Genomic DNA, 14758 nt, shown 5'->3' with positions numbered 1-14758 from the left:
GAGGAATACTTTGTATTTGGCTTCCTTGACGGTGTTATCAACGACAGCTTCCAGGAGTTTGCATGCACGGCTGCTGGCCGCACGCCCGTTTAAGTCTTATGCAAGCCGCTGTTTACATGAGCCGAGTCCAAACCAGTCCGGAGAATGTAGAGGCTAAACCGGCACCTAGAGCGCCGTGCATTGTAGAGCGCCGTGCATTGTGACGTCCACACCGCTAACAAAGACAATTCAGTAGAGTTTACGCTCAGCTGTCAGCGTTTAAATTCTAGTTTAGTTGAGAAAACCAACCTCTTTTTAGGCCTCTGCTCGAAAATTGCATACCCAAACTGAAAAAGGCTGCATTTCTGCAACCACTAGGGCGATTGGAATAAGTTTGGTGTTATAATAAAAGGCTTCATGTGAGATTTTGAGAGTCTATATGTTACTGGTTTGCCAACAAACCAGCGGCTTTTGCTGTTGGCCATGAATGAAGATGACACGTAGCAAAAATGAAAAGGTTTCAGGAGGATTATGTCTTTGAAATGAAGCAGCTGTAAGGTCCACATCTCGCCCCAAATCATAGCACAATATGTGAACATTCTCTCTGCCAAGCTTGACTTTAATAAAGTGAAGCAGAGCAGCGTTACAGAGGGTTTAGTACAGAGAACATTCAAGCGAGGTCACATTTGCATTGCACACATCTGTGTGACATTTGGGTTTTCTCATGTACCAAACCATATATTTTACCTCCATATTAGTTCTGGCGTTCAATACATCTAAATACAGCAGTTTTGGACTTTTTCTTCTTCTTCATAAAACAAGCTACTATTTACACTTTTACAAAACAATCGCTCAGTCTTTTCCCCCTCGAGGGCGGGATTGGTTTTTAAAGGTTAACTACACCTGAGCGCAGACAAGTAAATGATGAGCTGAGGGCTGTGTTGTATATCTACAGTCTGTCAACACACACACACACACACACACACACACACAGGGACTCTCTTTTTCACACTTCATTGTCATTTTGTTGTAGTGGTCATGAAATGTTTATTTGTATTTAATCTTGTTTTTCTCTTCTCCTGCACTGATTTGATGGCCCCGAACTGAAGAATTAGCCCCACCAGCTGTTTATCTCGTATAACCAACTCCTCCTGTGCACATAGCAGCAGCAGCAGCAGCAGCAATGCATGGAAGCATTCATTCATTTCTTTTGTAGATTTCCTGGAAATTTTTTGGGAACAGTCGCGCCACATTTTGATTGAAAGATGTCTAGACGCCGCGAGGGAGTTTTGGCAGCTCTGAAATAATCATTATTGTGACATATCTTGGCCACAACAACATTTTAATTGAACACCTGCATAACACGATTTTCAGTTTGAAAGCTGTCGGCTTTTACCAAGCGTGGAGTGATTCAGACTGAAAGAAAATACGTGTGAGTTACATCACGGGTGCAGGACTACAAGTCATGAAATCTCACCTTTTGCTCCATACGTTTCTGTTTTTATTTTAAAATCTGTCCTCCGCAAGTCCCTAAACTTAATGGAAGTACAACACTGTGTCTGTATTATTGTTAAAAGTCCTCTCCTGGACCTTGACAAGGCCTGTTTACAGTGGTATGGGAGTCCTTATCTCAACCATCAGCACAACACCAGTGACAAGACTGTAATTTTGTAATCTTACAAAAAATAGCAAGTTTGTCTCAAAATAGCTGAGCAGGGAAATGAGTCATTTGAGTGTTTGGGTGATTATTAAGTGTGCGCCTCAGTTTTTGTCGCTCTTTGATTGTGGTGGCATTTAGTTTACCAAAAAGCCCCTAAAGTCATTTCTCTCAAGCACAAACCGAAGATAGTTTCAATTCTCCTAGTTTGAAAATGAGCTAATATTAGTCTTCAAAAATCCATCCCTGAATGCCTCCACTCTTCTCCTCTGGCCTTGAAGCCTGCACATCTAAGTGCTTTTGAAATGACGGCAGCAGGGAGAAGGCGCTTTGCAAATGAGATCTCAGCATACTTGGTGATCCATCCCTTGTGTTTCCACCCGATTTCATTTCACACACCCCTCTCTCATCTCCGAATTGAAGCCTTTGAAGATCATCGGCATGTGAAAAGAGACAATTTTTGTGTATCAGTTTCAGAGTTTGCGACTTTGTTGACTGAGCCGCGCACGCGCACGCACACGCACTCACAGAAAGAAAATGCAAACAAACAATACACGGCTTGTCTTGTGTAACCTGACTGTATGCTGCAGCGAACTTCTCCTAAGTCAACACTCTCTTCAGCTCCTCTCTACATTTCTCATTAAAAGAAGAAGAAAAAAAACCTGGTAACAGCAGAAAATAGAGCTATATCACAACCCATTACCGCCTCCTGTTCCCTCATTTGTTGTTTGGGGTGCGTTTGATCATCAGGACCGAGTCTGCTAATTGCTGCTTTCTCTTTGATCTCCTGGTTTTTTTTGCGGGGGGGGCGGTCCTGTGGACCGGTCTGAAGCCGCTCACCTCCACTGGAAAGTTTTCCTATTCACGGGAGTCCAAACACATAGTTAGCATAATGCTTCTTAAACGATTAGCCTCATATTTCCTCGGCTGTCCTCTGGCCCGGCCCGCCGGCGGCCGTCTCGGATGCCGCGTGCGTTTCTCAAACGTCTGCGAGTCCAAGCTCTTCGTAGCGATGGGATGCGGGGGCGCGCTGCCAGTCAGGAGGAGCTGGAGACTCGGCTAATGGAAGCATTCACTTGTTTTAAAAGCCTGCAGGTGGATTTTTTTCTTTTTAATGTTGGGTAGTTGTTTTTTTTGGCATGCGAAAAATTTCAAAATACGAACCCGGTACTCCGAAGGGTCACTTTGAAATGAAAAGTAGAGAAAACACACAAAAAAAAAAAAAAAAAAAACCAACAAGCAAACATGATATGAATGTAAGAAGAGACATATTATATTGATACGCAGTTAAAACGAGTTTGAATCTGTAGCTTGGGGCAGTAGCACCGGGCACATTTTCTCATCGCGCTGCGTTTTCACCCCTATCCTCCTAAACCAATTAAAACATGCAGATGTCAAACCCACTTACTCGAAAAGGAAAAAAAAATAGAAGACGGCGACAGTTTACATAATAATCTGCTTATTCTGCGAAGGGAGCCGCATATATTGCCGCCCGCACCTGGAACGGCTCGTTTGCGAGCGATGGCCTCATGTTCCGCCGGTTGAGCCAATTCTCAGCGCGCCCGGAGCGCTGACACATTAGCATGGCCGCGGTGAGGAGCTGTCAGCTCAAGGCCCCGTGCTGGGACCGGCAACCCAGGAGGCACCGTGTCAGCGGGCTCGCCGGCGTCAACACCATTGTTACCGCCTGACATTTATCAAGCATTTATTATCTTGCCCCTCGCTGGCGGCTGATTCCAACCCTCCTTTTGTCTTTTGTCTCGGTCCGCTGCCCATTTTGAATCGCTCGGATAGACTGCAGGTAAACATGTGTGTGGTGGTTCGGTCGCTCACTGCTGCTTTTCTCTCTCCGCGGCGGATGTCAGCGGAGGAACAGCGTGGTGCTGGACACGTCCCAGCTGTCCAGGCTGAGCCACAAGCGGCTGATGGCGTCCTTCCACGTGGAGGCGCAGCGGGGGGAGCAGGACCTTTACCGCTGCATCACCCTGTCCCCCCGCGGCGCCGCCGTCTCCAACTTTGGAGAACTCATTGTCAGAGGTAAGCTAGGCGGAGCGAGATGTGGCCCATTGAAGCCGTTCCTGCAGATGAGACTCGTGCCCTCTTTCCAGCTGACCGGCCTGACAAAGTGTTAATCGAATAAGTCACTGTCATATAATAACTGAACGTAATAATGACGTATTGTAATCCATTAGCTATCAATCATGTTTGGAAAACACTAAACCAGCCCATTAAGTAAACCACGGACAATGTTTCTTGTTTCATCGTCTCATAAATAATGCCATAAAATACTGGGGGTAGTCACTGTGTATCAGTCGACCCTCTCTTTGCTCACATATTACATTATGAGATGAATTAATGTGATGTTCATCAAGTTGATAAGGGTCATGTTATCCATCAAGGCAGTTTTTTATGGGCAGAGAGGACCTAATTAGGTATGTAATTATTGATGCAAATAAGCTCTCATTCTGCTTCATTAGAATAAAAATTAAGAATTTACAGCATTCAGGAGGTCTCTCGCTCTCTCTCTCTCTCTCTCTCTCTCTCTCTCTCTCTCTCTCTCTCTCTCTGTCTCTCTTATATACTTAATGTGATGAAAGGATTTTTATGACTCAGTGCTCCAACAGAGCAGAAATAATGTTATTGAAACTATAAAACAAAAAAAGAGAAAAAAAAATCAATGACATAAATCCTTGACTTCTCCTTTGCTGGCATGACTTTGCGCTTTTCTGCAGAAAATACCAATGTTTCACTGCTTTTCATTACTATTTTAAAGGGTGGCCTTTTATCTATATACTTCTGTTGTTTTGAAGTAAAGTCAGTCATATATAAAATACCCCAAACTTCAGGATAATATATATACAGAATGATGACGAGGCATTCTTCATTGCAGTGCCCCCCACACCGATCGCTCCCCCTCAGCTCCTGCGGGCAGGCCCCACCTATCTGATCATCCAGCTCAACACCAACTCCATCGTGGGGGACGGACCGGTCATTCGGCGGGAGATCCAGTACCGGGCCAGCCAGTCCACGTGGACGGAGACCCACGGCGTGGGCTCACTCACCTACAAGATCTGGCATCTGGAGCCGGACACGGAGTACCGCATCAGCGTCCTGCTCACCCGGCCCGGGGAGGGGGGCACGGGGGCGCCCGGACCCCCCCTGACCAGCAGGACCAAGTGTGCAGGTGAGGCAGGTCGAGCACGGACAACGGCGCAAACAGGAACTGCTCATGGCGCCCAAAGCAAGTTGAGGACTGCAGCGGCAAAAACCTGATCGTGTTTAGTCCGGGCGGGAAATACTAAAAGGAAGCAATGTTAGCTTTCTGCACCTCTCCAATACATTTGTGCAACCCGCATGGCTCTATTGATGGATGAATACATTTAAAACTTTAGTAGGTCAGTTGTCGATACGACATGATACACGCGAAACAAACATTATCCAGCTGTACTTTTTGTTTAATGCTAATTTTTAAATGCTCTAACGTCTTGACAGCAACTCCACATTCACACACGTGCTACGTGTAGCACTCGTTGTCTTGGAAAGGTCGCGACGCACCAGGTGCAAGAAGAAAATGTTTTCCATCAAAACTATTTCGACCAAATTTGTTCCCATAGCAGCACTTTTTCAATTAAAGGACCAACTACCGGGATCCTGTTGACCCAGAGCAGCTTCTGGCAGTCTGTCGAGCCAAATTGCCGGATAACCTAAGCTGTAAGCTATTTTATTGCGTTTCCTTTTAGCCAAATGCTCTTAGTGAATTTGCTACGAGTAAATATTTACGTGTCTATGTCTAGGGCTTTAATTTGGAATATTAAGAAGGCAAGAAGTGGATCTGCTTTTGCGCGGCGGCCTGTGTCCAGGTTTAAAGGATTAATAAATGTGTCTTTCTTGGTTTTAGACGAGTGAGATTTTGTGTTGTTGTGCACTCGTGGAAGTTTTGAATGTATGTCTGTTCTGTACAACATGATTGGTTGTCTATGAAAATAAATACCAAATACAGAGCTTATCTCGAGCCCCACATGGCTAACAGTGGGTCATGCTCGCGTGCAGGCCGGCCGGACGATGCACTCAAAGCACAGAGAAACTTGGATTACAACACACACAGAGGGAGAGCGACTTGGTTCAGACATCACGCCACCATGTCTTCACAGAGCGTGTAGTGTGCAATGCTGTATTAACGCTCTGAATGTTGTATCGAGAATCTTTCATAGTTGACTGCCTAATCAAGTAATGAGCTTAATGCTAATTATGTAACATCCCTAAATGCAACTGTATTTTAGTGTGTCGCAAACCGAGGAACGCAAAGGAACACTGCAAAACAACAAACAGAAGACCATCTGGTTGCTCCTGCAGCGAACACGGTCTGTTCCTGCTCGGATGCTCTGAGATCCACCCGAGTTGTGAGCGGCAGCTGGGAGCGCCGTCAAACTATTTTGACGCCTCGCTTCACAAGGTGTAGTTTGCCTGCAGCCACGGAGAACAAAAGGTGCGCTGGCTGTCATCTACAGTCATTTACATGCGCGACAAGGATTTGTTTGGAGTTGCATGAAAAGGAGAAAAAAAACAAAAACAACAGACAACGTGTGAAGATTTGTATCTGAAGCGCCACGCCCTCCGGGTTAATGATGTGTCTTGAACCCGGCGGGCGGAGGAAAGTTTAGCTCAAGAGCCCGTTTAGCGCCGAGGTCCTCGCGTCTCGCGGGCAGAGGATCCTCTCGCCGCCGCTCATCTGTGTTTTCAGCCGCTCGCCCGGGTGGAAAAAGACGCGCTGCCGCTCCATCAAGTAGACGGCATGACACCCCTGTCACCTGCCACACTCTTTGATCCGCTCTCGTCAGCGTCTTCCTCTCGCCCACCTCCTGTCAACTCCCACGGCTCAGATGTGAAGCTTCATCCCTGAGGGCGGGGGGGGGGGGCAGCAGACAGCAAGAACCCTGTGACACACAACACTCTGGATGAATTTGTCTTCCTAATGTGCCACAAAGAGACATTTCTTTTAGCACAGTGACTCCTATTTTACGGGCAGTCTTTCAGTCTGACATTTCATGCATACCGGTGCAAAGGATCGCCGTCCCGTGGGCCATTGTTCAGGCCGGCACGGCTCAACAATGGATGATGCGGGCTTGCAATTTATTTTGAAGACACCGGTCAAGGGTCGATGATGCTTTGCTCATCTCATCTGTAAATAGACGGTGCGTCGCTTTGTGACAAGTTAATCGACTCATGTTCTCTCATATATGGTTATATGTCAGGGAAATAATTGTTCAAATTGAAAGCGGCGAGGTCAGAAAGTGATTCGTTTTCGGAGAGGATGACCCTGCAGATGAATGCAGATATGCCGCTAAAGTAATTCAGCATGAATGCCTTCTGTCTCTCAAGTACATGTTTATGTAACATCTGCATGTTTCAAATGAATGATGATGGCCAACATTTCAGTTTTTCATAGGAAATGGCCTCAATGGAAAATTGGCAAGTTTTTTTCTTGAAGTGCATTCGTCTCAATGCTTCAATAGGTTTATTAGCTTAATAAACTGTCCATCTCTTTTCATGGAAACAACCATGTGCAATGCCAAGAATGTCGACAATGATACCTACTCTCAAAGACAGTGCGGTGTTCTCCCATAGCAAACGGTTAATGGCGTCGAGACAACAGAGACACAAAACACACAATGCGGCTCCGGCGCTGCTGGTTAGTCGAGCGCAGATTTGACGCTTTCTCCCTCAAACACAAGCGATTTATTCATCAAACAGGCAGAGCTTGAGACGCAGTCTAGAGGGTTTGCGAGGCGTGGCTCTTCTCTACATGCATATGCAGTTGACTGCTATGTTTTAAAATATAAATGTATCTTGCAGACCAAAGATGCTGTGTGGTGCTTCAGTGAATGACATGCAAACAAATACCTATCGCCAAAAGGACATACGACTATTGCAAGTTGTATTTTTTTCATGGCTAAACCAAAATTATTTCGTACATTTCAAAAAAAGCGATTCTTGCAGAAAGTCATTCGCAATATGCACGTCAGTAGTCCAAAGCTCTTGTGGTTTCCGTGGTAAGTATCAGGGTGTGCACTGATAGTCCATCATAATTCCAACATATCTCCTGGCAGGAGGGACAGGCCTCAGTGGCAGCTCACTGGGGCAGCTGTTAAGAGATGAGGAGCATGAGATGAAATGTGCAGACCCATAGGGACTGTCCCTCATTCATCTTTTTCCTCTTCTTACCCCCCTCCCTCCCCCATCCTCTTCCCCACTCATCTCTTCTCCGGCCTCCCTCTGCCTCTGGCTAATCCGTCTGATTAGGCTAATCAAGCTGAATGTCAGTTTGGGGTAGGACTGCTGGTGGACCGGCTGGTGGAGAGGAGAGGACAGAGCTCGCTGCGATGCCGCTGTAATGATGAGTAATGGTGTCTTGAGCAGAAAAGTGAGCATCCAGACAGCGGGTCCCTGGTGGCAGACCTGGTTAAAGCAGGATGAGAATGTATATACAGGGCTGATTCTGAAAAAAAAGACCCCAAAAATCTGACATCAAGCCAGTTTTTCTCATGCCACATTGACTTGATGGATATGATATCATTTGTTCAAATTGACATTGTTACTGTATGATTGATTGATACTATTTCCTGGTAAAGGCTTCAAGCCTGCGCCAGTATCTGCTGTGGAGACTCAAATCAGCCGAACTCCTGTTTCACCCTTTCGGGAAAGAGCCAACGTCTTTCACATCAGCAAGGACATTCCCTCCTCGGCCTCGTGTCTGTCCCCTCAGAACTGATGTCTCCTCCGTGACATTGCTTCATATTCACACGCAACCGTTTCTGATCTATGTTTAGTGAGGCAGCAGGGCTGTAGCCTTGTACCCTCTTATTCCCGGGCCCCTCAGGGGTCCGCAGCTCTGCACTGCCAGCCTGTTGCCACACTGACGGCACGGCCCTCCTCCTGGTTTATCGCAGGTCTCAGCAGCGCACTTGAAGATCCAGGCCAGACTTCAGGAAGGGAACAACCCCCCCCCCCCCCCCCCGTGTGCTGGAAACTGTACAATTTGCATAACAGGGACATGGACAACCGCAATCGCAGCTGTCACACATGACAGTAGTAATTAGGCTTCACAAATGATTTTCTGCCAAGGCGCAAAGGCGCCCTGCTCTCCAACTGCACCTCCTTCATGTCCGGAGAGATGGAAATGTAGAGTTTCGTTGTTGTGCGCCGCTTCCCCAGGCAGTTTATATGCGTTTCTATTGATTTACCCTTCTGTAACCTTGTAGTGTAAGTTTGCAAAGTCGGCCGCAACAGTTGCTGTCTCCTTTTCCCCCATCCGTGTTTCTCTTCTCAAGCTGCAGCGGGTAGGATTCCTGGAGAAAAAACATGCTCGTCTTGTCAAATCTCAAAGTTGTGCTACAACAGAGAATCGTTCCTGCTGCTTGAAATAAATTGATCACGGGCTCCCATCCATCCATTTTATTTTGGTGTCGACGTCTAGTGGCTGCAACGTAGCCAGACATCTGTCTCCCCAGTCACGTCCTCTTGGCAGATCCGAAGGTGGTCTCAGGCTGGATTGGTGTATGTCGTCCCTTCGGCATGCTCTGGCTCCGGCTCTCCCCTGGGTCTGCTCCCAATTGGACCGTCCCAGAACTCCTCCAAGAGGAAGAATCAAGAGGCATCCTGATTAGAAGTCTGAACCAGCTCAACAGGCTCTGTCTGGATATCTGGACATGCTCACACTCCTCCTCTACCTGCAGGATGATGGGAGCGTATACCCAGAAAAGGATCGCTCAAATCTGTGGATTTGTTCTTCCTGTCAAAGCTGAGAAGGGGTGGAGTGTAGATTGATTGATGGTGCAACACTTGCATGAATGCAGACTGCACCCGTCCGGATATATCAGTCTCACAGACCGTTTCACTTCACCCAAACCCCGTCTTTTCTTTTAATATTGCTTGTACTCTTTTCACAATGTGTACGGCTAAATAAACCATAAAAAAATAAAAACACAACATATAAGAAAGAAATGTAGAATACACATCAGCAGATGTGAAATGTATCGATCCTGAAAAACTAGCATTTTTTGACCTGCAACTTCTATATTGACCCGATTTGTCCAAAAGTATCTTTGGGTTTGTGTCTTTACTTACTGAGGAAAAACACGTTTTCAGTGAACTTTTTCCTCTCCACAGTGTTTAACGTTATTTTATTCTTTTCCTGTGCTCCCCTTGGTTCCCTCCGCAGCCGCTGGTGAACATGAGCTCACTGTTTGCCACTTTATTGACACGGTTTTCTGCCTCCTGTCCCTCTCAGAGCCCATGCGTGCCTTGCGGGGTCTGACGGCTGCAGAGATCCAGCCCCGGCAGCTGGCCCTTCAGTGGGAGCCGCTGGGCTACAACCTCACCCGCTGTCACACCTACTCCTTGTCCCTGTGCTACCGCTACTCCATGCCGACGGGGGGCAGCGGCGGCAACAACGCCACCGTCCGAGAGTGCCTGTCCGTGGAGCGCAACACCTCTCACTTCACCCTGAGAGACCTGCCGCCCTTCCGCGCCGTCCACGTCCGGCTGGCCCTGGCCAACCCGGAAGGGAAGAAGGAGAGCAGAGAGGTCACCTTCCAGACGGAGGAAGACAGTGAGTGGGCGGTTTTGTTTCACCCAGTGAGCAGTGGTCGGGACAAAAGGATGTTTTTGTGTGTGTACTGAAGCTCTTTATTGTCATAGTTTCTCAACTCTGGCTGCAGAAGTTCTTGTATTTCTAGCCTTCTTTGCTCGCTCCCTCATGCTCAGATAACTATTGTACATTGCTTTGACAAATCCATGCTTTTACCAGCAGGGGAAAAAAAAAACAGGACAAATATTGACTCACAAAATAAGCTGGATCAGCATAGCTAAATGGAAGATCAGCCTTTTAAATGGAAACCAGTGGAACATTAATCAGCACAAGCTGTGGCCGGTAGCAAAATGGTAAAAAATGCTTTTGCTTATCTTTGTATTAATATTTTCCTGTGTACATCAGCAGATTAGGCACATTCTAATGTAAATTCCCACAGAGGGGAAGTACAGAAGGTCAAACACGCTTTGTTGTGTAGCATAAGCGAGACTTTTCAATGTAATTGAATGCCACTCAGAAAGATTCTTGACCCAGCGGAGAGAGTGAGTGGGAAGGACGGCTATGATATGAAATTGGCAGCATTTTTTAAAATGTATTTCATCATCATAATGCATTTTAGCATCGGCTTAAACATGTAATATTGTTTTTCTTTCAATTTCACCGCTTCACTTTAAAATAACAAGCAATGGAGGATATAAGAAGAAGGAAAAATACTTAATTATGTACACCTACACATTACTTTATCGCAAACAGGATTAAATGAATTTACATAAATTGAATGACATACAGAATGTAGCTTGGTATTTTTTTTACTCATTAGATTTGGCTGGTTTAGGAAGTGACATGTAAAAAACACGTCTTTAAAAAAAAAAAAAAGAAGCAGTGATTGTCCCCTCTTGATATTTTGTGTGTCTGCACCAATGGGATGTTTTGCTTTTGAGCCGCTGAATGCCAGTCTGACAGTTTTGACAATCCCCAATCCCCCTCTCACAAGGAGCGCCGCCATCGCCCTCTACATCTACAGTAATTGAGCCGCAGCCGGTGACAGCTCGTCCTGCCTGTTTCACACGGGCTCAAACAATCAAACACTGGCGAGGCAGTTTGCTTATGCCGGCTCTCCGCTGCTTCTAGGAAGCAGAGTCGGCTGTGAAAAGGCTTCATGGATGCCGCAGGATTTTTCTCGCGGCGTGCTTTGCCTTCCACAGCTCCGGCTTCGGATTGGCAAACAGACAGGTCAGAGAAGTTTGATGTTGAGGGAGAGGAGCGTTGCATAATTCAGTCCCAGCAGTGAGAGCTCTCCACTACCTTGCTTAAAGGAATAACAATGGACGGCATTGGAATTAAAACATACGCCGATGTTCAAGCAATAGGCAATTAGTTTGTAGTGTATGTATGTAAAGCAGCGTGAAGCTAATTTGTCCCCGGGAGAGTTTGAAAAAGTAAAAGCAACCTTACTATCAGGACATTAAAATACAAATAACAACACCAACAAAGGCCCACTTTACAAAAACATAGAAAAAGGCGTATGTCTTTCACCGAGAGGAGACATTGTGCAGCGGTAGTTTTTCAGACTGAGGGCGTCTCACTTTATTCCGGGCGGTATATTGCATTAGCTTTCATTTCCTGTGTCTTCCTGAATTCCTCCATTTTAAAATGGAAATGTGACTCACTCAAAATAGATGCAGCCGGGTTTATTTTTGGAATCCCTTCAGAAGAGCAACTGTGTGTTTTCACTTTCCTGCACAAAACTATCAGGCTTAGTCACATATTAGTTAAGACTACTCTCTCAGCGTGAGAGCTCTCTTAATACTCATTAATGCCGCGGGGATCTTTTCACCAAGTGCTACCACAGGGGCACCGGAGCCAGCGGTCCCCAGTGAATGATAATTTATTCCCCCGAATTTAGTAAACCGTCCAGCACTTTGCCACCAACAAAAAAAAAAAAAAAAAAAGAGAAAGTAGCTTCTGCTTTTAGGGAAATGCATCTCATTAAGCCCAAACATGCAGAGAGGTACTCAGCCAGTTCACAGGTTGGATTACTTTGCCGTCTTTCTGTCAGTGAGGTGCTAAGGAAGAAAAATTGACTGTCATGCTCCAAGACACGGTGCTCTGTTATCAGACAGTAGACGCCAGAATCTCAATTCATCCTGAGGGCTGAAAGCAAGCCGGTCCACCGTTCCCTTTCATCACCTTCCTTCTGCTCCGTCTCCCTATTCCCTCTTTTCCCTCCTCCTCCATCCCTCCTCGGCCATGTGCCTTTTCGCTCTGTCAAAAATGTTTTGACCCCCCTGGTATCGCCGCGCAGGAGTCCATTAACTTGAGACCCGAGCGGAGCCCTGGTTTCAGAGGAGGTTGTGTTTGTGTCTCTCTCCCACCTCTTCTGCTGTAGTTCCTGGCGGCATCGCTTCAGAGTCCTTGACCTTCACCCCGCTCGATGACATGATCTTCCTCAAGTGGGAGGAGCCCGTAGAGCCCAACGGTCTCATCACGCAGTACGAGGTAGGACGCCCAGTGTCAGTCGCGAACGCCGCTGCCGCCTTCACGTCACGCATTAATCCTCTTCAGGTGGAGGGTGTTGTTTTCCCCGCGCCAACATCTGTTTTACTCTGCCTCCTTCATTATGACGATGACTGAAATCAAGGGAAAAGTGTCCTCGGCTCACTTTAAAGACCTCCGCCCTCCTCCCCCCCCCCCTCCTTGATTTCCCCCGGGCGTGCTTTTTCTGGTTCCTGCCCAAACGCTGGTAGCACACATGAGCCTGAGCCACTCGAGTGTGGAGGACCCACTTTTCACAGTTCATGGGATTTACTGTACATGTTCATATGGTAATGAAGCTGAGGCACAGACTTCGGGCTGTAATTACATGGGGGACAACCACTCTAATTACTTATTTGCCTAAGAGATGCCTTCACAAGGGGGCAATTTTAAATGTTTCTAATTAATTATTGATGGCCCCATATCAACCATAGACCTTTGTAGTATGGGCTTTGGAGCGTTTTCTGTAAGGAGATGTGAAGACCCACTCTCGCTTCACACATGGCCGCCTGATGGGGAGGAGAAACTGGTTTCCGTTCCCACGCAGAAGAAGCCTGGAAGCCGAGGAACTCGGCAAGGAATTGAGTGGTGCCGTAACATTGCTCTGCATACAGATGAGGAGCCCTCATCGCCAACCTCCAAATATTACTGCTCTGAGCAGCTGTCGTACTGGCATCTGCTCTTACTCTTGACCGGTCAGCCAGTCAGTAAAGCTGAGCCACTTCAAAATACACTACGAGTGTTGTTTTTTTTTACTCAGACAAAAATAACTTCCGGATTTTCACCTCACAGAATATGCACACGTTTGACTTGAGGTGCAGTCCATGTTTATTCACCCAGAACAGCCGACTTTGCGGATATTAACTGTGGCGTTAATTTACAGTTCTCTAACTGTCAGCTCGTTTCCACCTTTACTGCTGTGTTTATGCTGCTGTGCCTGTGTTTGATCAGCCACATTTGCACCTAACGCTCTTCCATTTTGCATGCAATTGCACTGCAATCGCCAATAAATTATTGTGCAATAGAATTGTCTCTTTGCCGAAGCAAATTTAATTCTTATAAAATGTATAGTGCGGGTGCAGGAATGAGACATTTTGTTGGCCAACCCTCAACCATAAGGACTTATCCTGCACCACGGTAGGCAGAGCTGTTTATTTGTGTTAAAATAGACACACAAACGCAGAGTGTTTCGTAGCTCTGATGATCCATTATATAATAGCCGAGTGTCATTTGATACTTCAAACAAAACCTCAGAAAAGAACAATGACAAATGCTCAATCTTAGTGTTATCATCACTCCGTTCCGAAAAAATATGCGCCAGTCCTTTTTTTTTGTGGTATGGGCTCCAATTGTATTTTCAATCCGACCAGATGAAGTCAAAGGCACATACTGTATGTCCAATAGAAGATTCAAGACAGTATACTGTAAATAAAGATATATAAAGATATATTGACCGTTAATACGGTCAAAATCTGCCTCAGTATCATGTATACCTCAGTACGACACATCTGTGACGAGCTAAAATGGGTCAGCCATGCCGATACTGCGGTCTGACTCTAATGTCCAGAACATGCATCCTATCAGGTTGACTTTGTCAACATTGCATGAAGGTCTTGGTCTTACCCGAGAAAAAATAGACAAAGTTAAGTTTGTTTGAACGGAAGAGTTAAAACATTGAAGAGTAATCATCTAAGTCATGTCCTGTAGAACCTCTGGAGGTTTAATCGATAACACATCTATAAAAACCAACAACCGCTTATCGTGTTTAGAGTCATTGGGGGCTGACGCCTATCCCAGCATGCATTGGGTAAATGGGAGGGGCGCATCCTGGGGAGTTTGCTCGTACATCACAGGCCGAACAAGCATACATAGAGCAACACATTTGCTCTCCTTCACTTGTGGTTTCCAGCTCCCGCTGACCGACGGTCCATGTCTCTGGACTGTTGGAGTGAATTTTAGCAGGAGACAGAAAAAGGTCGACATAATTTTTTTTTTTCTCA

General features: G+C 46.2%; 1 protein-coding gene across 6 annotated transcripts in view; it reads left to right on the top strand.

The window, feature by feature from the left end:
• ptprua (protein tyrosine phosphatase receptor type Ua) overlaps positions 1-14758 on the top strand; it is a 165672-nt gene that overhangs the window by 102985 nt on the left and 47929 nt on the right. For all 6 annotated transcript variants that reach the window (XM_068576270.1, XM_068576268.1, XM_068576269.1 and 3 more), the window contains exons 6-9: positions 3502-3673; positions 4527-4820; positions 9924-10244; positions 12613-12722. In XM_068576270.1, the coding sequence (XP_068432371.1) occupies positions 3502-3673; positions 4527-4820; positions 9924-10244; positions 12613-12722 (897 nt within the window). The remainder of the gene's footprint in view (positions 1-3501; positions 3674-4526; positions 4821-9923; positions 10245-12612; positions 12723-14758) is intronic.

This window comes from Clinocottus analis, unplaced genomic scaffold (genome assembly GCF_023055335.1).
Source record: "Clinocottus analis isolate CAN_PGR_092001 unplaced genomic scaffold, fCliAna1.0.p SCAF_14, whole genome shotgun sequence".
Taxonomy (NCBI): Eukaryota; Metazoa; Chordata; class Actinopteri; order Perciformes; family Cottidae; genus Clinocottus; species Clinocottus analis.
The sequence above is the reverse complement of the archived record's forward strand: the minus strand, read 5'-3'. Positions and strand labels throughout refer to the sequence as shown.